Source organism: Pelophylax lessonae (assembly GCF_965119305.1).
Source record: "Pelophylax lessonae genome assembly, chromosome: 1".
NCBI lineage: Eukaryota > Metazoa > Chordata > Amphibia > Anura > Ranidae > Pelophylax > Pelophylax lessonae.
Genome location: NC_138768.1, coordinates 718,545,292 through 718,570,676, shown reverse-complemented (window position 1 = coordinate 718,570,676; position 25,385 = coordinate 718,545,292). Strand labels below are relative to the sequence as shown.

The window sequence follows — 25,385 nt, the reverse complement described above, 5'->3', positions numbered from 1 at the left end:
TAACAATTTAAAAGGCACTGATCTGGAACAAGCATGGATCAGAATTACAGGCCTGGAGCATGAACCTTTAAAAAGTCAGTCAGCCATCATAGCATCTAAATTTTTTCTCCCCTTTAGGGATATTCTTTTCCTGCACACATAGAACGACAGAACACAGACATTTTTGAAAGGAGAGCATTGGAATGGAACGCAGAACGCACCCTATTCCATTTTCACACTTTTCATTGCAAAAACATTTGAAGTTGAGGATGTTATTGCATATATACAGCTGCAAGAAAAGTATGTGAACCCTTTGGAATGATATGGATTTCTGCACAAATTGGTCATAAAATGTTATCTGATCATCATCTAAGTCACAACAATAGACAATCACAGTCTGCTTAAACTAATAACACACAAAGAATGAAATGTTGCCATGTTTTTATTGAACACACCATGTAAACATTCACAGTGCAGGTGGAAAAAGTATGTGAGCCCTTGGATTTAATAACTGGTTGAACCTCCTTTGGCAGCAATAACTTCAACCAAACGTTTCCTGTAGTTGCAGATCAGACGTGCACAATGGTCAGGAGTAGTGTTGAGCGAACACGGACTGTATTATTCGTGTTCGTACCGAATAATTGGATTTTTTGTACCCGAACACGGACACGGACACTTTACTGTATGTTCGGGTAAAAATCCGTGTTCGGTCGTTTTATTTCCGGGTTTTGCATGCTTTGGCGCTCTTTTCATGGCGGGCTTTCAACAGCCAATCAACAATCGTTTAACTGGTGTGCCTTAAGCCATCCCAGCCATGCCTGCAAATGTCTCAGTAGCTGTGATTGGCCGTCTGAAGCATGTGACCAAGTCTTTATAAGTTCGAGGCAGCCGCAGCGGCGTCATTATGCTGCTTAGATTCAGGGACAGAGCACACATCAACGTGCTGGCTGCTGATTAGGGAAAGATAGGCAGGAAAAAACCATTTGTGTCCGGATAGAATTGAGGGACAGGTCGGAGTGTTTAGGCAGGGCGAGTTGTAGGCATTTTAGGGATAGAGTCTGCTGAATTATATAGGGTCAGTGTCTTCTACAAACTACAATCGATATTGCTGTGTGGGGGGTGGGGTCTGCACTCAATCCTGATCTACGATCTCTTCTCAATCCTGTTAGGGACAGAGTCTGCTGAATTTTAGGGAAACTGTGTTCTACAAACTACAATCGATATTGCTGTGTGGTGTGGGATTGGAGATAGGCAGGTGTCAGTGATCCACATCCATTTTTCTGTGTGTGAGCTGCAGTGAACACAATCTTTTTGGGCTGCAGTGAACACAATCTTTTTGGGCTGCAGTGAACACAATCTTTTTGGGCTGCAGTGAACACAATCTTTTTGGGCTGCAGTGAACACAATCTTTTTGGGGTGCAGTGAACAAAATCTTTTTGGGGTGCAGTGAACACAATCCTTTTTGGTGTGCAGTGAACACAATCTTTGTGGGGTGCAGTGAACAAAATCCTTTGTGGGGTGCAGTGAACACAATCTTTTTGGGGTGCAGTGAACAAAATCCTTTTTGGGGTGCAGTGAACAACATCCTTTTTGGGGTGCAGTGAACACAATCTTTTTGGGGTGCAGTGAACAAAATCCTTTGTGGGGTGCAGTGAACACAATCTTTTTGGGGTGCAGTGAACACAATCTTTTTGGGGTGGAGTGAACAACATCCTTTTTGGGGTGCAGTGAACAAAATCCTTTTTGGGGTGCAGTGAACAAAATCATTTTTGGGGTGCAGTGAACACAATCTTTTTGGGGTGCAGTGAACACAATCTTTGTGGGGTGCAGTGAACACAATCTTTTTGGGGTGGAGTGAACAACATCCTTTTTGGGGTGCAGTGAACAACATCCTTTTTGGGGTGCAGTGAACACAATCTTTTTGGGGTGCAGTGAACACAATCTTTGTGGGGTACAGTGAACAGAATCTTTGTGGGGTGCAGTGAACACAATCTTTGGGGGGTACAGTGAACACAATCTTTGTGAGGTGCAGTGAACACAATCTTTGTGGGGTGCAGTGAACACAATCATTGTGGGGTGCAGTGAACTCAATCTTTGTGGGGTACAGTGAACACAATCTCATACTGAAGGTTTGAGGGTGCTGCCTGTTCCATACTCCCCCTACTCCTCATCTAGCCTTTTAGGGGTACAAACAATAGTAATTGGGGCCTAGTGTGGTTGTGTACGTGTGATATACATACACTTTTTTGGGATCATATTTTCTATTCCGCTATTTAATCAAAAACCTTTGGGGATCAGTTAAATTGGGGGATAGTCTGTGTTGGTACGTGTGAGAGAGATCCACCTTTCCAAGTTGTTGGGGTTCATCTCATACTTCTGAAGGTTTGAGGGTGCTGCCTGTTCCATACTCCCCCTACTCCTAGCCTTTTAGGGGTACAAACAATAGTAATTGGGGCCTAGTGTGGTTGTGTACGTGTGATATACATACACTTTTTTGGGATCATATTTTCTATTCCGCTATTTAATCAAAAACCTTTGGGGATCAGTTAAATTGGGGGATAGTCTGTGTTGGTACGTGTGAGAGAGATCCACCTTTCCAAGTTGTTGGGGTTCATCTCATACTTCTGAAGGTTTGAGGGTGCTGCCTGTTCCATACTCCCCCTACTCCTAGCCTTTTAGGGGTACAAACAATAGTAATTGGGGCCTAGTGTGGTTGTGTACGTGTGATATACATACACTTTTTTGGGATCATATTTTCTATTCCGCTATTTAATCAAAAACCTTTGGGGATCAGTTAAATTGGGGGATAGTCTGTGTTGGTACGTGTGAGAGAGATCCACCTTTCCAAGTTGTTGGGGTTCATCTCATACTTCTGAAGGTTTGAGGGTGCTGCCTGTTCCATACTCCCCCTACTCCTAGCCTTTTAGGGGTACAAACAATAGTAATTGGGGCCTAGTGTGGTTGTGTACGTGTGATATACATACACTTTTTTGGGATCATATTTTCTATTCCGCTATTTCATCAAAAACCTTTGGGGATCAGTTAAATTGGGGGATAGTCTGTGTTGGTACGTGTGAGAGAGATCCACCTTTCCAAGTTGTTGGGGTTCATCTCATACTTCTGAAGGTTTGAGGGTGCTGCCTGTTCCATACTCCCCCTACTCCTAGCCTTTTAGGGGTACAAACAATAGTAATTGGGGCCTAGTGTGGTTGTGTACGTGTGATATACATACACTTTTTTGGGATCATATTTTCTATTCCGCTATTTAATCAAAAACCTTTGGGGATCAGTTAAATTGGGGGATAGTCTGTGTTGGTACGTGTGAGAGAGATCCACCTTTCCAAGTTGTTGGGGTTCATCTCATACTTCTGAAGGTTTGAGGGTGCTGCCTGTTCCATACTCCCCCTACTCCTAGCCTTTTAGGGGTACAAACAATAGTAATTGGGGCCTAGTGTGGTTGTGTACGTGTGATATACATACACTTTTTTGGGATCATATTTTCTATTCCGCTATTTAATCAAAAACCTTTGGGGATCAGTTAAATTGGGGGATAGTCTGTGTTGGTACGTGTGAGAGAGATCCACCTTTCCAAGTTGTTGGGGTTCATCTCATACTTCTGAAGGTTTGAGGGTGCTGCCTGTTCCATACTCCCCCTACTCCTAGCCTTTTAGGGGTACAAACAATAGTAATTGGGGCCTAGTGTGGTTGTGTACGTGTGATATACATACACTTTTTTGGGATCATATTTTCTATTCCGCTATTTAATCAAAAACCTTTGGGGATCAGTTAAATTGGGGGATAGTCTGTGTTGGTACGTGTGAGAGAGATCCACCTTTCCAAGTTGTTGGGGTTCATCTCATACTTCTGAAGGTTTGAGGGTGCTGCCTGTTCCATACTCCCCCTACTCCTAGCCTTTTAGGGGTACAAACAATAGTAATTGGGGCCTAGTGTGGTTGTGTACGTGTGATATACATACACTTTTTTGGGATCATATTTTCTATTCCGCTATTTAATCAAAAACCTTTGGGGATCAGTTAAATTGGGGGATAGTCTGTGTTGGTACGTGTGAGAGAGATCCACCTTTCCAAGTTGTTGAGGTTCATCTCATACTTCTGAAGGTTTGAGGGTGCTGCCTGTTCCATACTCCCCCTACTCCTAGCCTTTTAGGGGTACAAACAATAGTAATTGGGGCCTAGTGTGGTTGTGTACGTGTGATATACATACACTTTTTTGGGATCATATTTTCTATTCCGCTATTTAATCAAAAACCTTTGGGGATCAGTTAAATTGGGGGATAGTCTGTGTTGGTACGTGTGAGAGAGATCCACCTTTCCAAGTTGTTGGGGTTCATCTCATACTTCTGAAGGTTTGAGGGTGCTGCCTGTTCCATACTCCCCCTACTCCTAGCCTTTTAGGGGTACAAACAATAGTAATTGGGGCCTAGTGTGGTTGTGTACGTGTGATATACATACACTTTTTTGGGATCATATTTTCTATTCCGCTATTTAATCAAAAACCTTTGGGGATCAGTTAAATTGGGGGATAGTCTGTGTTGGTACGTGTGAGAGAGATCCACCTTTCCAAGTTGTTGGGGTTCATCTCATACTTCTGAAGGTTTGAGGGTGCTGCCTGTTCCATACTCCCCCTACTCCTAGCCTTTTAGGGGTACAAACAATAGTAATTGGGGCCTAGTGTGGTTGTGTACGTGTGATATACATACACTTTTTTGGGATCATATTTTCTATTCCGCTATTTAATCAAAAACCTTTGGGGATCAGTTAAATTGGGGGATAGTCTGTGTTGGTACGTGTGAGAGAGATCCACCTTTCCAAGTTGTTGGGGTTCATCTCATACTTCTGAAGGTTTGAGGGTGCTGCCTGTTCCATACTCCCCCTACTCCTAGCCTTTTAGGGGTACAAACAATAGTAATTGGGGCCTAGTGTGGTTGTGTACGTGTGATATACATACACTTTTTTGGGATCATATTTTCTATTCCGCTATTTAATCAAAAACCTTTGGGGATCAGTTAAATTGGGGGATAGTCTGTGTTGGTACGTGTGAGAGAGATCCACCTTTCCAAGTTGTTGGGGTTCATCTCATACTTCTGAAGGTTTGAGGGTGCTGCCTGTTCCATACTCCCCCTACTCCTAGCCTTTTAGGGGTACAAACAATAGTAATTGGGGCCTAGTGTGGTTGTGTACGTGTGATATACATACACTTTTTTGGGATCATATTTTCTATTCCGCTATTTAATCAAAAACCTTTGGGGATCAGTTAAATTGGGGGATAGTCTGTGTTGGTACGTGTGAGAGAGATCCACCTTTCCAAGTTGTTGGGGTTCATCTCATACTTCTGAAGGTTTGAGGGTGCTGCCTGTTCCATACTCCCCCTACTCCTAGCCTTTTAGGGGTACAAACAATAGTAATTGGGGCCTAGTGTGGTTGTGTACGTGTGATATACATACACTTTTTTGGGATCATATTTTCTATTCCGCTATTTAATCAAAAACCTTTGGGGATCAGTTAAATTGGGGGATAGTCTGTGTTGGTACGTGTGAGAGAGATCCACCTTTCCAAGTTGTTGGGGTTCATCTCATACTTCTGAAGGTTTGAGGGTGCTGCCTGTTCCATACTCCCCCTACTCCTAGCCTTTTAGGGGTACAAACAATAGTAATTGGGGCCTAGTGTGGTTGTGTACGTGTGATATACATACACTTTTTTGGGATCATATTTTCTATTCCGCTATTTCATCAAAAACCTTTGGGGATCAGTTAAATTGGGGGATAGTCTGTGTTGGTACGTGTGAGAGAGATCCACCTTTCCAAGTTGTTGGGGTTCATCTCATACTTCTGAAGGTTTGAGGGTGCTGCCTGTTCCATACTCCCCCTACTCCTAGCCTTTTAGGGGTACAAACAATAGTAATTGGGGCCTAGTGTGGTTGTGTACGTGTGATATACATACACTTTTTTGGGATCATATTTTCTATTCCGCTATTTAATCAAAAACCTTTGGGGATCAGTTAAATTGGGGGATAGTCTGTGTTGGTACGTGTGAGAGAGATCCACCTTTCCAAGTTGTTGAGGTTCATCTCATACTTCTGAAGGTTTGAGGGTGCTGCCTGTTCCATACTCCCCCTACTCCTAGCCTTTTAGGGGTACAAACAATAGTAATTGGGGCCTAGTGTGGTTGTGTACGTGTGATATACATACACTTTTTTGGGATCATATTTTCTATTCCGCTATTTAATCAAAAACCTTTGGGGATCAGTTAAATTGGGGGATAGTCTGTGTTGGTACGTGTGAGAGAGATCCACCTTTCCAAGTTGTTGGGGTTCATCTCATACTTCTGAAGGTTTGAGGGTGCTGCCTGTTCCATACTCCCCCTACTCCTAGCCTTTTAGGGGTACAAACAATAGTAATTGGGGCCTAGTGTGGTTGTGTACGTGCGAGATACATACACTTTTTTTGATCATATTTCCTATTCCGCTATTCAATAAAAACCTTTGAGGATCAATTGAATTGCGGGATAGTCTGTGTCGGTACGTGTGAGAGAGATCCACCTTTCCAAGTTGTTGGGGTTCATCTCATACTTCTGAAGGTTTGAGGGTGCTGCCTGTTCCATACCCCCCCTACTCCTCATCTAGCCTTTTAGGGGTACAAACAATAGTAATTGGGGCCTAGTGTGGTTGTGTACGTGCGAGATACATACACTTTTTTTGATCATATTTCCTATTCCGCTATTCAATAAAAACCTTTGAGGATCAATTGAATTGCGGGATAGTCTGTGTCGGTACGTGTGAGAGAGATCCACCTTTCCAAGTTGTTGGGGTTCATCTCATACTTCTGAAGGTTTGAGGGTGCTGCCTGTTCCATACCCCCCCTACTCCTCATCTAGCCTTTTAGGGGTACAAACAATAGTAATTGGGGCCTAGTGTGGTTGTGTACGTGCGAGATACATACACTTTTTTTGATCATATTTCCTATTCCGCTATTCAATAAAAACCTTTGAGGATCAATTGAATTGCGGGATAGTCTGTGTCGGTACGTGTGAGAGAGATCCACCTTTCCAAGTTGTTGGGGTTCATCTCATACTTCTGAAGGTTTGAGGGTGCTGCCTGTTCCATACCCCCCCTACTCCTCATCTAGCCTTTTAGGGGTACAAACAATAGTAATTGGGGCCTAGTGTGGTTGTGTACGTGCGAGATACATACACTTTTTTTGATCATATTTCCTATTCCGCTATTCAATAAAAACCTTTGAGGATCAATTGAATTGCGGGATAGTCTGTGTCGGTACGTGTGAGAGAGATCCACCTTTCCAAGTTGTTGGGGTTCATCTCATACTTCTGAAGGTTTGAGGGTGCTGCCTGTTCCATACCCCCCCTACTCCTCATCTAGCCTTTTAGGGGTACAAACAATAGTAATTGGGGCCTAGTGTGGTTGTGTACGTGCGAGATACATACACTTTTTTTGATCATATTTCCTATTCCGCTATTCAATAAAAACCTTTGAGGATCAATTGAATTGCGGGATAGTCTGTGTCGGTACGTGTGAGAGAGATCCACCTTTCCAAGTTGTTGGGGTTCATCTCATACTTCTGAAGGTTTGAGGGTGCTGCCTGTTCCATACCCCCCCTACTCCTCATCTAGCCTTTTAGGGGTACAAACAATAGTAATTGGGGCCTAGTGTGGTTGTGTACGTGCGAGATACATACACTTTTTTTGATCATATTTCCTATTCCGCTATTCAATAAAAACCTTTGAGGATCAATTGAATTGCGGGATAGTCTGTGTCGGTACGTGTGAGAGAGATCCACCTTTCCAAGTTGTTGGGGTTCATCTCATACTTCTGAAGGTTTGAGGGTGCTGCCTGTTCCATACCCCCCCTACTCCTCATCTAGCCTTTTAGGGGTACAAACAATAGTAATTGGGGCCTAGTGTGGTTGTGTACGTGCGAGATACATACACTTTTTTTGATCATATTTCCTATTCCGCTATTCAATAAAAACCTTTGAGGATCAATTGAATTGCGGGATAGTCTGTGTCGGTACGTGTGAGAGAGATCCACCTTTCCAAGTTGTTGGGGTTCATCTCATACTTCTGAAGGTTTGAGGGTGCTGCCTGTTCCATACCCCCCCTACTCCTCATCTAGCCTTTTAGGGGTACAAACAATAGTAATTGGGGCCTAGTGTGGTTGTGTACGTGCGAGATACATACACTTTTTTTGATCATATTTCCTATTCCGCTATTCAATAAAAACCTTTGAGGATCAATTGAATTGCGGGATAGTCTGTGTCGGTACGTGTGAGAGAGATCCACCTTTCCAAGTTGTTGGGGTTCATCTCATACTTCTGAAGGTTTGAGGGTGCTGCCTGTTCCATACCCCCCCTACTCCTCATCTAGCCTTTTAGGGGTACAAACAATAGTAATTGGGGCCTAGTGTGGTTGTGTACGTGCGAGATACATACACTTTTTTTGATCATATTTCCTATTCCGCTATTCAATAAAAACCTTTGAGGATCAATTGAATTGCGGGATAGTCTGTGTCGGTACGTGTGAGAGAGATCCACCTTTCCAAGTTGTTGGGGTTCATCTCATACTTCTGAAGGTTTGAGGGTGCTGCCTGTTCCATACCCCCCCTACTCCTCATCTAGCCTTTTAGGGGTACAAACAATAGTAATTGGGGCCTAGTGTGGTTGTGTACGTGCGAGATACATACACTTTTTTTGATCATATTTCCTATTCCGCTATTCAATAAAAACCTTTGAGGATCAATTGAATTGCGGGATAGTCTGTGTCGGTACGTGTGAGAGAGATCCACCTTTCCAAGTTGTTGGGGTTCATCTCATACTTCTGAAGGTTTGAGGGTGCTGCCTGTTCCATACTCCCCCTACTCCTCATCTAGCCTTTTAGGGGTACAAACAATAGTAATTGGGGCCTAGTGTGGTTGTGTACGTGTGATATACATACACTTTTTTTGGATCATATTTTCTATTCCGCTATTCAATAAAAACCTTTCTAGGGCAAGATCTTAAATTACAGAAATATGAGGAGACCGTCAAATAAGGGCCGTGGCCTGGGTTGTGGTGCTGCTGGTAGAGCTCCTGTTGCAAGGAGAGGACATGGTCGATCTGTGCCAGCTACACGCACAAGTGAAACACCTTCCTCAAGTGTGAGTAGGCGACAGAACCTGCATCAGTATTTGGTAGGGCATCAAACGCCCCTAGAAGTGATGAGGCCAGAACAAGTTGAGGCGATAGTAGATTGGTTTGCTGCTGACAGTGCCTCCAGTTCCTTCACATTGTCTCCCACCCAGTCTACTGCAGAAAGGTCAGAGTTGGCACCTGCAGCCAATGTCCAACCGTCTTTCACCTCACCCCCTTGCAAATCAGGCCAGCAGTCTGAGCCCCAAGCCATACAGCAGTCTCTTATTCTTTTTGAGGACTCTGTCAGCAGGGTTTCCCAGGGCCATCCACCTAGCCCTGCCCCAGAAGTGGAAGAGATTGAGTGCAGCGATGCCCAACCACTTATTTCTCAAGATGAGTACATGCAAGGATCATCGCAGCACGTCTCCGATGATGACGAAACGCAGGTGCCAACTGCTGCGGCGTTCAGCATTGTGGAGACCGACAAGGAGGGCAGGGGTGAAGACTGGGTGGAAGATGATGTGGAGGACGATGAGGTCCTCGACCCCACATGGAATGAACGTCATGCAGGTGAACTGAGTAGTTTGGAGGAAGAGGCGGTGGTCGCACAGAGCCACCAGCACAGCAGAAGAGGGAGCAGGGTGCAGAAGCGGAGCGGCCGTGCCCTAGACACTACGCCCGCTACTGCCCAACGCAGCAAGGGAACGAGCGCACCAAAGTCAGCTCAAAGGAGTTCTCTAGCGTGGAAGTTCTTTAGAAAATGTGCTGATGACAGGACACGAGTGGTTTGCACCCTGTGCAATCAGAGCTTGAAGCGAGGCATGAACCTTCTCAACCTGAGCACAACCTGCATGATCAGGCATCTAAGTGCAAAGCACGAGCTGCAGTGGAGTACACACCTTCAAAACCAAGAAACGTCTCTGGCTCATCCTGCTTCCTCTTCTGCTGCAGTCTCGGCCGCTCCAGCCACATCTGTAGTGATACCGGCACCTGCCACCCCGCAAACAGACGATCTGTCAGCAACACCACCACCTGGGTCACCAACAACCATCTCCACAATGTCCCGTGGAAGCGTTCAGCTTTCCATCTCCCAAACACTTGAGAGGAAGAGGAAGTACCCCCCTACCCACCCGCGATCCCTGGCCCTGAATGCCAGCATTTCAAAATTATTGGCCTTTGAAATGCTGTCATTCCGTCTGGTGGAGACGCACAGTTTTAAAAACCTTATGTCGGTGGCTGTCCCACAGTACGTCGTGCCCAGCCGCCACTACTTTTCCAGGCAAGCCATCCCTTCCCTGCACAACCAAGTGGGGGAAAAAATCAGGTGTGCACTGCGCAACGCCATCTGTGCCAAGGTCCACCTAACTACGGATACGTGGACCAGTAAGCACGGTCAGGGGCGTTATATCTCCCTAACGGCACACTGGGTAAATGCAGTGGCGGATGGGCCTGAGGCGGATAGCAATTTGGCGCATGTCCTTCCACCACCGAGGATTGCAGGGCGCTTCAGTTTGCCTCCTGTTCCTAACTCCTCCTACTCCGCTTCCTCATCCTCTACCGCCTCCTCATCCGGACAGCGTAACACCTTCACCACCAACTTCAGCACGGCCAGGGGTAAACGACAGCAGGCAGTTTTACAACTTGCCTGTTTGGGGGACAAACCACACACCGCGCAGGAGTTGTGGAGGAGCATGGAACAGCAGACAAATGAGTGGTTGCTGCCAGCGAGCCTCAAGCCCGGCCTGGTGGTGTGCGATAACGGGCGAAATCTCATAGCAGCTCTGGGCCTAGCCGGTTTGACGCACATCCCTTGCCTGGCGCATGTGCTGAATTTGGTGGTGCAGAGGTTCCTTAAAAACTACCCCGATATGTCAGAGCTGCTGCAGAAAGTGCGGGCCGTTTGTGCGCACTTTCGGCGTTCTCACCCTGCTGCTGCTCGCCTGGCAGCGCTGCAGCGTAACTTCGGCCTTCCCGCTCACCGCCTCATATGTGACGTGCCCACAAGGTGGAACTCCACCTTGCACATGCTGGAAAGACTGTGCGAGCAGCAGCAGGCCATAGTGGAGTTTCAGCTGCAGCACGCACGCGTGAGTCGCTCTGCGGAACAGCACCACTTCACCACCAATAACTGGGCCTCCATGCGAGACCTGTGTGCCTTGTTGCGCTGTTTTGAGTACTCCACCAACATGGCCAGTGGCAATGACGCCGTTCTCAGCTTAACTATCCCACTTCTATGCCTCCTTGAAAAAACAATTCGGGCGATGATGGAAGAGGATGTGGCACAGGATGAGGAGGAGGAGGAGGATGAAGAGGTAACATTTCCAAGGCTTTCAGGGCAGTCATTCGCAAGGGGCTCCGAGGGTGGGTTCCTGCACACGCAAACGCCAGGGACGCAATTGTCCAGCAGGGGCACAGTTCTGGAGGATGAGGAGGAGGAGGAGCTGGAGGAGGAGATGGAACCATGTTCACAGCAGGGTGGCACCCAGGCCAGCTCATGGCCATCACTGGTGCGTGGCTGGGGGGATACAGAGGACACGGACCATACACCTCCCACAGAGGACAGCCTTTCGTTGCCTCTGGGCAGCCTGGCACACATGAGCGATTACATGCTGCAGTGTCTCCACAACGACCGCCGAGTTGCCCACATTCTAACTTGTGCTGATTACTGGGTGGCCACGCTGCTGGATCCCCGTTACAAGGACAACGTACCGTCCTTAATTCACTCACTGGAGCGCGATCGCAAGATGCGCGAGTACAAGCGCACGCTGGTAGACGCCATGCTGCTGGCATTCCCATCTGACAGCGGGGCCACAGTGGAAGCACAAGGCAGAGGAGGAGGAGGAGGAGGTCGCCAACGCAACCAGGGCACCGCCAGCACCTCAGAAGGCAGGGTTAGCATGGCCGAAATGTGGAAAAGCTTTGTCAGCACGCCACAACAAACAGCAGCACCAGCAGCTCAGATGGAACGTCTTAGCAGGAGGCAGCATTTTACCAACATGGTGGAGCAGTATGTGTGCACACGCCTACATGTAGTGAATGACGGGTCTGCCCCCTTCAACTTCTGGGTCTCCAAATTGGGCACATGGCCTGAGCTTGCCCTTTACGCCTTGGAGGTGCTGGCGTGCCCTGCAGCCAGTGTATTATCTGAACGGGTATTTAGCACGGCTGGGGGCGTTATAACAGACAAGCGCAGCCGCCTGTCCAGAGACAATGTGGACAAGCTCACGTTCATTAAAATGAACCAGGCATGGATCCCACGGGACTTTTCCGTACCTTATGCAGAATAGCAATGGATACCGACCTTACCCACCCATTGTTCCATTTTTGCTCTTTCTCACTCTTTTGGGGTGTACCCTCATTTAAAATTTGTGAAAAGAAGCAGTGTTGGCTACCTCGTCCTCCTCCTCAGGGCCAGATTAATGTAGGGGCTATTGGAGCTGCAGCTCCAGGCCCCTACCTTTTATATAGGCCCCGGGTTGGCCATATTCACTGTTACCGCTCTTCTGTCACTTGTAAACACAGAAGTCTGGCTTCTATGCTCGCTTCCCCAGGCAGCACCCTCAGAACCTCCCCACACAGCGTGAAGGCCGGACAAGGAGGGACAGTTGGCGATGCATGGATGTGTTTATGGGCTTCAGAGACAGCATCCCATGTTGAATTAGGCATGCATGGCTGCACCCTTCCTCCTCTGGGTGCATGGCAAGGCACGGCCCTAAGGCCCTTCAAAATCCTCAGCACCAAGCCCATGATGCTGTTAATCCGGCCCTGGTCCTCCTCCACCGCCGCTTCCACCTACACCGCCCATAGGTGTGCGCAGCCTATTGCATTAAGGTGTGCACCCCAAAGTTGAAATACACATGCATGTGTTTGCCAGCAGGGAGAGTAATGTATCGGGGCCATGTACCTGTAGGCAAGGAGAAATAGAGCAGAGCAGGTCCCAGGGAGATCTTTCCCATCTCCTCACTGGCAATGCTATGTGCCCTAGGTGATTAGGGTGTGCCCAGGCACACCCAGCACACCCTGTGCGCACGCCTATGTCACCGCCACATCCACCACCACCTCAACCTCCCTCCTACTCCATATGGGCCTCGTCCTTCAGAGATGAAGAAGAACATTGTTTTATTTTTCTGTTTTTTTTTGTTGTTTTAAGTTATTTCCCTATCCACATTTGTTTGCAGAGCACTTGCCATGCTCTTAATTACGTTTTGCTGCCATTTGCAGCACTCTAGCCCTTTCCTTTGGTGTTTTAGAGCCATTTTAGTGCCTTAAAGTTCGGGTCCCCATTGACTTCAATGGGGTTCGGTGTCCGGGAAAAGTTCGGTAAAAGTCCGGGACACGGACCCGGACTTTTTTTTAAAGTTCGGCCGAACCCGTCGAACACGGACATCTAGGTGTCCGCTCAACCCTAGTCAGGAGTAATTCTTGACCATTCCTCTTTACAGAACTGTTTCGGTTCAGCAATATTCTTGGGATGTCTGGTGTGAATCGCTTTCTTGAGGTCATGCCACAGCATCTCAATCAGGTTGAGGTCAGGACTCTGACTGGGCCACTTCAGAAGGCGTATTTTCTTCTGTTTAAGCCATTCTGTTGTTGATTTACTTCTATGCTTTGGGTCATTGTCCTGTTGCAACACCCATCTTCTGTTGAGCTTCAGCTGGTAGACAGATGGCCTTAAGTTCTCCTGCAAAATGTCTTGATAAACTTGGGAATTCATTTTTCCTTCGATGATAGCAATCCGTCCAGGCCCTGACGCAGCAAAGCAGCCCCAAACCAAGATGCCCCCACCACCATACTTCACAGTTAGGATAAGTGTTGTGTGTTTCTTCCAAACAACTCAAATTTGGTTTCATCTGTCGACAGAATATTTTGCCAGTACTGCTGTGGAACATCCAGGTGCTCTTGTGCAAACTGTAAATGTGCAGCAATGTTTTGTTTGGACAGCAGTGGCTTCCTCTGTGGTATCCTCCCATGAAATCCATTCTTGTTTAGTGTTTTATGTATTGTAGATTCGCGAACAGGGATGTTAGCATTTGCCAGTGACTTTTGTAAGTCTTTAGCTGACACTCTAGGATTCTTCTTCACCTCATTGAGCAGTCTGCGCTGTGCTCTTGCAGTCATCTTTACAGGACGGCCACTCCTAGGGAGAGTAGCACCAGTGCTGAACTTTCTCCATTTATAGACAATTTGTCTTACCGTGGACTGATGAACAGCAAGGCTTTTGGAGATACTTTTATAACCCTTTCCAGCTTTATGCAAGTCAACAATTCTTAATTGTAGGTCTTCTGAGAGCTCTTTTGTGCGAGGCATCATTCACATCAGGCAATGCTTCTTGTGAAAAGTTTTTTATAGGGCAAGGCAGCTGTAACCAACACCTCTAATCTCATCTCATTGATTGGACTCCAGTTGGCTCTTGGAGATGTCATTAGTCTAAGGGTTCACATGCTTTTTCCACCTGCACTGTGAATGTTTACATGGTGTGTTCAATAAACACATGGCAACATTTCATTCTTTGTCTGTTATTAGTTTAAGCAGACTGTGATTGTTTATTGTTGTGACTTAGATGATGATCAGATCACATTTTATGACCAATTTGTGCAGAAATCCATATCATTCCAAAGGGTTCACATACTTTTTCTCGCAGCTGTATGTACATGAAGTATAGAATTATTTGTGTTAAATGAGATGTTTAGAATGCGTGATGCCAAAATATGTGGTCCTAGAGGTAACACGGTAAAAGTGGCCCACATTTGAAGCATTATACATTTTTTCACCCTGTTTTGTATGTTAAATTTTGAAACATATTAGTAGTTTTTATCTTGTACACACCTTGTCACTGCTGCTTCCTTTTCTAAAACCACATGATTGTGTGTTGCAGTTGGAGTATGTATTACGTGAGAAGATGAGGTCTGGTGGCTATTTCAGTCTCAGGCAACTGTTTAAAAACAATGATCCAGAGGGAAAAGGACAAGTAAGCAGGTTAGTGAGTTTTTAACTAAATAAGTATGTGTGTAATTAGAAATCAAAAATCACAAAATCAGCTGTTATACAAAACTCTGTGTACCATATAAATAGCAATTTCACACAGGAACTGTGCTTCAGCATGAATGTATTATTTTCCAGCATAAGTTTACATTGATGATCGGTGAAAACGTTCCCTGTTACTTTGTAAGTCAGTATCAATGTCAGTGTTACATTGGTCCATTGGCTCAGTGTTACATTCAGTATCAATGCCCCCATTAGATTAAGGGTCGGTGAAATGGCTCCCTTACATTGCTGATGGGCCTTCTTTTGTTTATGGAAATTGGGATAAGAAATTTTCCATACATTGGTCACTGTTGATGTCTTTGTTTCATCTGTGGACACCATAAATGTTCCACTGGTGATCAGTGTAAATGCCTCCATTGGTGGTCAGTACAAAGTAACTTAGAATAGAGTTCTGTACCACTAGACTGGAATTAACTCATTAATCAGCAAAGTTAGCAAAAAAAAAAAAAAACAGTGCATATACAGTAAGCATTAACTGCAATGTAAATAATAATACTATAACTAGTCTAGAGTGCATTCTAGGAGAATGGCTAGGATATGGTGCAATGTCCAATGAGAGGTGCCTCTTAGCATAAGCAACAGGTGAAGGTCTCTGGGTGGCAGTTGTAAAGGGACAGTCTTAAGTCCTAACTCTTCAGCTGATTACCGTTGGGGTCCAATTGTACCCTTGATGCACATGAGAATAGTCCCAGTCAAGCCTGCTGACAGCAATAAGGCTACTAGATGGCTGTGCAGTCAGTTCCTAAAAGGCTCAGTCTCTCTAGGAGCAGATAGTAAATCGCTGGGACTGGTGAGCAGCAGCTCACCAGTCCCAGCGATATTTCAGCTAACCAGCTGGTGACACGCAGCGATAAGTCCACTCTCCGATCTGTACCCAGGTGACTCTGGCTGTTGACACACTTGGGCTCAGTGCTCCAGATCCTGCTAAGGCTACCATTATCCAGCAGTGGTGGTGCACACTAGACAGCGATGTGCACTCTCTGGGCTCCCTCATAACAAGTGGAAGCTGTGTCCATTGCAGCCTAAGAAAATGCAGCTCTTTCCTGTCTTGGCAATCTCCCTCTGGGAAATGCAGTTCAAACCTCTTGCTTACAGAGGAGTATCTCTCTCTCTTCTGGACTACAGTTCCCACAGTGTAGTCCTGCCTGTCTCATTCTTTTGAAGTCTTCTTGTTCAGCAGCTCCCTCCTCCTGCTGATATAGCTTTTACCTAGTTTAACACCAGCAGGGCAGCAGCTATAGAGAGCAGATACAGCCAGTGATTCTCTCACTCTATTCTTACCCAAGCACCTGGCCATATGAAAAAGAATGTGCAACAGGGAATCCAAATACACCACTCTTGTTAAACAAAAAATGATCATTGCTTGAGTCCATATTTTTCTCAGTCGCCAGCGCTCACAGCTATCCTTTGTCATTGCTACCTTGTACCTTACAGAGATGTTCTGCTCATGATGTTAACAAAATTCCTTGGAAGAATTATAAACTCCAGACAATATCAGCAACTTCTTTTAAGGTATGTAACTATAATAAAGCAATTATTACATATGTCACTTGTGAACTTATTTTTCAATATCTTATTTAACTGATGTAACACCAATGTGCTTAACATTTTACTTTAAACCAGTAGTTGTAGCTATATTTTAAAATAATTGTACTGTATTTGAGGTGAAATAAACCAAGGTGCACACCATAACACCAAATCTATGTCTTATGGGTATTATTATTTATTTATTTATTATTTATTATAATACGGGATTTGTATAGCGCCAGCAGTTTGTTCAGCACTTTACAATGTTAGGGCAGACACTACAGTTACAATACAATACAATTCAATACAGTGACCTGAGGGATGGAGAGATAGATTTGGGTGTCGTAAGCGTAGAAATTATATTGAAAGCCACTGGAGGCTATTAGCTGACCCAGGGAGGAGGTGTGAAAATAAGAGAGGTAGTTATGTAATGGTAATTTTTCAGCCAAAGCCTGTTGTTAGTCCTAAATCTGTATTAAACCTAAAACCAAAAATGTAACAATTTGAAGATTACCAAGGATTAGATGTGGTAACTGCATTTTTTTTCTTGTTTTAGCTTTTTTCCCCTGTTTTCATCTGGTGATCTTGCCAGTAACACACATCCTGTATTAGAGTGCCCCCCACTCTGGATGAAGAAGCACAGGGGGCACCTCTGGAAATCAGCATTGTCAGTCTGGGGGGGAAGATGCACTAGCAAATTTAAATACACTGGAAAAATAAAGCTGAACTGCAGCTCAATTTTTAAGCAGTGTGAACCGTAATGAAAATTGTATGCCATTCAGGCTACAAGGGAAAGCAGTACTGTGTCCACCTCTGTGAGTGCAGGCCAGGGAGAGAGCTTGTCTCAGCTCCAAACAACGGTTAAAGTGTCATTCTGCCATTCATTCCAATACCAGTGGGTCTTCATTGATGTGCGGCTTCATGTGATTTATCCTTTGCTTGAAGTGTAAGTCCACCCTAACACTAAAATCCCTGCATCTACAGACATCCACAATTTAACACTAACCTATCTAGCCCTGTAAAGAAGAAATCAGTATGCTTACCTTTTTTGAAGCCAATCCGGTCCGGTCTCCAGTGGTGGAAGTTCTACAGAGGACATGGCCGACAACTGCTGTGAAATGAATGGGAAGTGACGTCACCTATAGACTTACTATGGGGTTTCCATTGTGTTCTCTGCACCCGCCTCCACAGCGAAGCCGCGGCTGACAGCTCAGCGTGGCATCGGGTGGGCTTCAAAAAAGATATGTATACTGATTTTTTCCTGTACAGGGCTAGATAGTTTAGTGTTAGATTGTGGATATCTGTAGATGCAGGGATTTTAGTGTTAGGGTGGACTTACACTTCAAGCAAAGGATAAATCACATGAAGCCGCACATCAATGAAGACCCACTGGTATTGGAATGAATGGCAGAATGACTGGCATTTAGTCCAATACCAGTGGGTCTGCATTGTTGTGCGGCTTCAAAGGATTTATCCTTTGCTTATTACTTTTTAAGCAGTTACAGCAAACTGTTTTGGGATAAAGATTTCTCATAAATGAATAGAACTGATCATTATAAGCACCCCTGTCAGTGTTGAATGGTTTGTCTCATCTTTGTAACTGATGCATCTGGAAGAGAGCTTATTCTTTTGAAAAATGACAGACTTACTGGCTGGATTAAAAGGTGAACAAAAAGGAAAGAAAGCCTAAAAAGGAAATTGAATGCAGCCATATCTATGAATTGGTAAACTGCCTGATAATAAAAGTTTGCTTTTGGGTTTACTACTGCTTTTACCTAGAGAGCTAACCTAAAAATTAGGTACCTCCATGTACAATCATCTGTTTCGGGAGTCGATGAAGCCTAGATGTATGCTATGCGGCATGCACGTTTTCACCTTTGCAAAAACCTACACTGCAGCACATCTCACAAAGCACTGCAGAGTATCAGCAATCTATAGAGGAGGCCACTTTTCAGCAACTATGTTTCTTCAGCTAGGAGGATTCCTGTTGCAGATGCTTTACATCTTGAAGGCTCCTGGGGTACATTGCTTCAGCAAATTGTAAAGCCACTGATAGCTTTTACCTGGAGGTGCTCTCCTGATTACATTTTTTCCATTCGTAAGGTAGTTGCATGTTTGGTAAAATATTGGAGGGAGAGTTTGTCAACTCAATTCCCTCGCTGATGGATGGTTACCCTCCGAAAACCAGAATATCAGTTAAAAGTTGTGTGTTTAGTCATTTATATGTTTTTTTTTATGCCCATGATTTCTCAAAGCTGCATTACTAGCGAATCAATGATAAATAATATTTATCTTGACAAAGGGAGAACTGTTTTTTTTTTTTTTTTTGCTCACGCGTTGTATGCAGATATACTTTGATCAATAATATGTAACTCTACTTTTGTTGAGAAAAAAAGCAATCTTCTCTGTGTGATCTATGTACATTGCAAGAATTTTTATAACATTGTAGGAGAATCCTACTTTTTTTCTGTTCTGAAGAAATAGCCGTTTGATTTACTATGTCCTTTCCAGACTGACACCTAAATGGGTTGGTTGGTGATCATTATAGCCCCCTGAGCGATTCTCGGTGCACTAATGAAGAAAGCTGGAGTGTCTGCATCCCCTTACTAAACAAGCTTTAGGGGGTATCTCACCATAAATAAATTCCTATAGCAGAGGACACCTAAACATTTACTTGTATCTTAGTGAAGACTTCTTATAAAACAAGTAAAATAATCACAAAAGCGGGAAATTACATTTCTGGGTGAATTCTGTACACCCACTATGTGCAGAAGGCCTCTAGGTTGCAATGTTGCATTGCATTTTTTATGCATATGGCTTGTTTAGCAATTATATATATATCTCAGTACTCAGGAAGCCTTAAAGATCACCACCAGAGGCAGTGCTTTTAACTTCTTTGCCAGCCTATGAAGTAGCAAAGGTACTCGAGTGGTGGTTAACTCTGTAGATTCCTGAGTGTAGAGATACAGTATGCCTGGGTTTGTAAGTTTGTAAATGCAACCATTGTATCTTTTTTAATTTGTTTGACATATATCAATTGTCCTTATAGCGATATGCCCTCTCTGTCTTGATATTTTATTAGAGCTGCAAAGATTGTGCAGTACAATGATAATACTTTACAGTACAAGATTGTACATGGGAACCATACATTTAAAAACACAGGAATCCAGATGGTATCACCTACACCCAAATGGGATATATGAAATGCTGCAAATGTAATGCTGTCCACACATGTACATATTTTCAGTGTTTTTTTTTTGTTTTTTGTTTTTTTCCTGGTTTGATTGGCAGTTTTGATGTTTTATCAACTTTAGGGATTCCCTAGTTTTTTTTATTTAATATAGATAACAACAAAAATTACCACAATTTAGAAAAAAATATATAGCAAAGAAGAAAGTTTACTAATATATAGAGGTGTGTGTATATATATATATATATATATATATATATATATATATATATAAAGTTAAAACGTTTCCTTTTACAAAGTGAATTTTCAATTAGCTTAGTAAATATTGTGAAGATGCATGCTTCAATCATACAGTCATGTGCAAGAAAATGTTTTCATTTATTTATTCCACATTGGACAAAGTATAAATTAATGTTAACTGTTAATGGAGTCATACAGTATGGGTATAAAATTAGGGTATTTCTCTTCAGTGAGCTTTTTGGTGTAGTTCTTATTTTCTACCACTAGGTGTCCCCACCTATTCTTAGTTTCTTAAAAAGGCTTTTTTGGATTTAAACATTAGGCTTTATTGCTGTGTGCCCCACTGGAGATTCACCCTCCCTATTTTTCATGTTTACCATTATCATTGTAAGAGAAAGTACAAAAATAGTAAATTTAATCAAGGGGAACTCTTCCAATGTTCTGGTGTCCTGGAGGGCCCCAAGAGATTCCTTTTTTTTTTTTTGCAGGGATTTTTCTCTCTCTACCAGTTTTGGCTATAAAACAGGAAGTGAAGGTAAATGATGGGGGGCAAAATACGAAAAAATAACTGACAGTGGTTATATCCTCCCTTACTCTATCCAAAATAGTAGAAATTTTGCCTATAGTTCTCCTTAAAATTACAACTAAAGGCAAAACTTTTTCTTTAGTTTTGGATAGAGTGGAGAGGTATAAGAAAACACCTGTTAGGTCCCCATTAGGGAGATTCACCATCTCTATTTGTCCTGTTTACTGGTTATACAGAGAGTAAAAGTGAAATAAATTCCCAGATATTGGGTTGTCACCCAACATAAATAGAGAAAAAAATATTACAATAGAGACACTGTTTTTGGTGGCCCTGGTGACAACCAAGGATGTTCTCACATGGGGGGACTCCCTCTCTCTTACTTTTTTGGGTTTGGGACAGGAAGTAAAGGGAAATCTCCACAATTGGACACAGATGGAAAAAAAATATGACCAATAGTGAAAATAAAAAAAAAATTGTTTTTTAGTTCTACTGTGATTAGAATTATGTTTGAGAGATGTACTCCCCTTTGCTCTGTTTGGGGGGAGGCAAGAATGGCACCAGTGTGTTCTCTGTCATATACAGTGCCTTGCGAAAGTATTCGGCCCCCTTGAACTTTGCGACCTTTTGCCACATTTCAGGCTTCAATCATAAAGATATAAAACTGTATTTTTTTGTGAAGAATCAACAACAAGTGGGACACAATCATAAAGTGGAACGAAATTTATTGGATATTTCAAACTTTTTTAACAAATAAAAAACTGAAAAATTGGGCGTGCAAAATTATTCAGCCCCCTTAAGTTAATACTTTATAGCACCACCTTTTGCTGCGATTACAGCTGTAAGTCGCTTGGGGTATGTCTCTATCAGTTTTGCACATTGAGAGACTGACATTTTTGCCCATTCCTCCTTGCAAAACAGCTCGAGCTCAGTGAGGTTGGATGGAGAGCATTTGTGAACAGCAGTTTTCAGTTCTTTCCACGGATTCTCGATTGGATTCAGGTCTGGACTTTGACTTTGCCATTCTAACACCTGGATATGTTTATTTGTGAGCCATTCCATTGTAGATTTTGCTTTATGTTTTGGATCATTGTCTTGTTGGAAGACAAATCTCCGTCCCAGTCTCAGGTCTTTTGCAGACTCCATCAGGTTTTCTTCCAGAATGGTCCTGTATTTGGCTCCATCCAACTTCCCATCAATTTTAACCATCAACTTTAAACAACACTTTTTATGGATATCTTTAGGAAATGGCTTTCTTCTTGCCACTCTTCCATAAAGGCCAGATTTGTGCAGTATACGACTGATTGTTGTCCTATGGACAGAGTCTCCCACCTCAGCTGTAGATCTCTGCAGTTCATCCAGAGTGATCATGGGCCTCTTGGCTGCATCTCTGATCAGTCTTCTCCTTGTATGAGCTGAAAGTTTAGAGGGATGGCCAGGTCTTCGTAGATTTGCAGTGGTCTGATACTCCTTCCATTTCAATATTATCGCTTGCACAGTGCTCCTTGGAATGTTTAAATATTGGGAAATCTTTTTGAATCCAAATCTGGCTTTAAACTTCTCCACAACAGTATCTCGGACCTGCCTGGTGTGTGCCTTGTTCTTCATGATGCTCTCTGCGCTTTAAACGGACCTCTGAGACTATCACAGTGCAGGTGCATTTATACAGAGACTTGATTACACACAGGTGGATTCTATTTATCATCATTAGTCATTTAGGTCAACATTGGATCATTCAGAGATCCTCACTGAACTTCTGGAGAGAGTTTGCTGCACTGAAAGTAAAGGGGCTGAATAATTTTGCAAGCCCAATTTTTCAGTTTTTTATTTGTTAACAAAGTTTTAAATATCCAATAAATTTCATTCCACTTCATGATTGTGTCCCACTTGTTGTTGTTTCTTCACAAAAAATTACAGTTTTATATCTTTATGTTTGAAGCCTGAAATGTGGCAAAAGGTCGAAAAGTTCAAGGGGGGCGAATACTTTCGCAAGGCACTGTACATAGACTCAGGATGCCATCTTGGGGGAGCCTGTGTCTGACTGGGCACTGACTTTTCCTGAGTCTTGGGTGGCCATCTTAGACACACAGAGGCTTTTTACAGCTCCTGCTGGGTCAGTTGAGGAGCCCTGGGGAATGAAGGTAAGACTAGAGAGATGCTTTTTTGGGAGAGATAAGCAGAGTCTTGGAACAGGTTCCTGTGGACAGCCTAGGGACATCCCAGACACCTCCTATTTGTACTTTGATAGGTAGAAGGAACCTATCTGTGTGTATTTAGTGTACAGGTGTGATGTGAGCCTGTGCACCAGTGGTACAGGGCAGCATCCCTCTCAGCAGGTCACAGTGATTGGCCACAAGTAAATCTGCTTAATTTTGAATGGATTTGAAAGTGAACATTGCTTCACTTTGTTCATTTAAGGTGACAGTCTCCAGGTCTGGATACTTTATACATAGTTATCTTGCTCCAGCTTGACCAATGTAACTATGTATATGCCATATCTGGCTGATGCCCCTTGAAGCTGTAATTCACTGAAGTTGACACTGCTATACCAGTGATCTCCAAGTTCTTCTGGATTCTGTGCTGAGTGGCTGGAATGCTTCATTGTGAACACAGGAGGTCAGCCACTCATCACTGGAGCTATTCAGAGAATGCTTTGCATTTTCCAATGAATGCAAAGTGTTCTTTTATTGGACAAGGTGAAGAGGCGGGCCTGTGATGTCACGCTATCCACCTCATACAGTCAGGAAGCACTTTCCATTCATTCAGAAAATGCAAAGCATTCTCTGAATGGCACCTGTGCTTAGAGGCGGGCCTCCTGTGTTAAAAACGCCGCAGGCCAGCTCCTCAACACGAGACCCGTAATCTAGTGGAGATCATTGGAGTATTTGTTTCTACTTCAGTGATTGACAGCTGGGGATCAGCCAGGTATGGTATATACATTATTAAACTGCTCCAGGCTGCACCAATGTAACTTTGTATAAAATATCTATACCTGGAATTCCTATTTAAATAAGAACTCCAGGAATTTTAACACTTTTAAAAATATGCTGGTTTATAAGGGGTTAGGTCTAATTAGGTGTATGCCACTGACTTAGACTCTCTTTTATTACCAATTTACATTGTAACTGAGCGTAGGGAATACAGCTATCGCTATACTTCTGGCACTCTGACGCTAGACCGTCAGAATTTCCCATACAGCAGATGTGGAGTCATTTGCAGACACTTTGCTGCCCCTCTCCTCCTCTTGCCCAGTTACAAAAGACTTTATGTTATATGAATCCATTGACATAATACAGTGTACAGTATTTTCTGATTGGACAGTGGAGGGAAGGGATGAGCAGTGCAGCTGATGTGTAGCAGAGAGTGCTGGAAGTGTAGCAATAACTGTACTCCCGGTGCTCAGCAAAAATGTAATGGTAAATAAATTGGTAAAGTCCACAAGTTAACTTACACCTATATAAACCAACGTATTTTTAAAAGGGCTATAATTCAGAGTTCAAACAGTGTGCTTTTGGGGCCGTTCACCCACATGGCCGTCAAATTGGGACGAGTGGCTGGGTCCCAATAGACCTGAAAAGGCTGCCTGTAAACAGCAGCTGGTGACTCCAGCCACTTCAACACACAGCCCATTTACAGACTACAGATCTCAGCGCCCTTATGAATGAGGCCTAATTTGATTTTTATATGTCATTGGTTGTAATCTTTAGTTGTATTTTGCATCAACAGCAGTATTCCTGAATATTTCTATGTACATGCTATTTAGGTGTTTATTTCTCTTTATTTTCTAGATTAAAATTAAATGAAAAGACTATAATAAGGTTTGAAGAGCTATATTCAGCAATAAGGGATCCAGTCCCATCAGGAAGGCCTACATGGCTTGATCCCATTAACAGGAAAGCAGATGAGAAAACTTCAATGACAGCATCCCAAGTTCACACACAGCTGAAAATGAAGTACAAGTAAGTTCAGCCACCCATTACTGTGTGCTGTCTATATCAGATGACATCCTAGGCCAGTGATGGCAAACCTTGGCACCCCAGATGGAACTACATTTCCCATGATGCTCATGCACTCTGCAGTGTAGTCGAGTATAGTTGAGCATCATGGGAAATGTAGTTCCAAAACATCTGGGGTGCCAAGGTTCTCCATCACTGTCCTAGGCCTATGTATCCAGAGATGGTGTTTGTCAGCTGTTAAGAAGAACAAACAGACGAGGAAATGTACTTTAGTATATGATTAGTGGGGAAGAAAGATCAGTAATTAAGCTTGACATAGACCTCAGAGAATGATTGTATGCGGAGACCACAAGAGCATGTAGGTTCAGAAAGAATTATTATTATTATACAGGATTGATATAGCGCCAACAGTTTGTGCCGTGCTTTACAAAATAAAGGGAGACAGTACAGTTACAATACAATAAAATACAAGAGGGTTGAGAAGGCCCTGCTCATAAAAGCTTACAATCTAATAGGGTGGGGCAAGTGGTACAAGAGGTTATAACTGGGGGGGAGGGGGGGGAGGGGGGAGGGGGGGAGGTGTGAGCTGATGGAAGTCCTAAAAGTTCAGTTAGTTGGAGATGTGATAGGCTTCCCTAAAGAGATGAGTTTTCTGGGAGCCAGAGTAGGAGATAGCTGGCAGAGATAGATTGAGGTAGAGAGTTCTAGAGGATGGGAGAGGCCCTGGAGAAGTCCTGGAGGCGAGCATGGGAGGAGGGGACAAGTGATCTAGACCAGTGGTCC

General features: G+C 43.8%; 1 protein-coding gene across 1 annotated transcript in view; it reads left to right on the top strand.

Moving 5' to 3' along the window:
* Window positions 1–25,385, top strand: part of LOC309544702 (EF-hand calcium-binding domain-containing protein 6-like) — a 164,237-nt gene that overhangs the window by 30,574 nt on the left and 108,278 nt on the right. Inside the window, exons 4-6 of the mRNA XM_082243634.1 lie at window positions 14,997–15,097; window positions 16,601–16,678; window positions 24,435–24,605. Coding sequence (XP_082099760.1) covers window positions 14,997–15,097; window positions 16,601–16,678; window positions 24,435–24,605 — 350 coding nt within the window. The remainder of the gene's footprint in view (window positions 1–14,996; window positions 15,098–16,600; window positions 16,679–24,434; window positions 24,606–25,385) is intronic.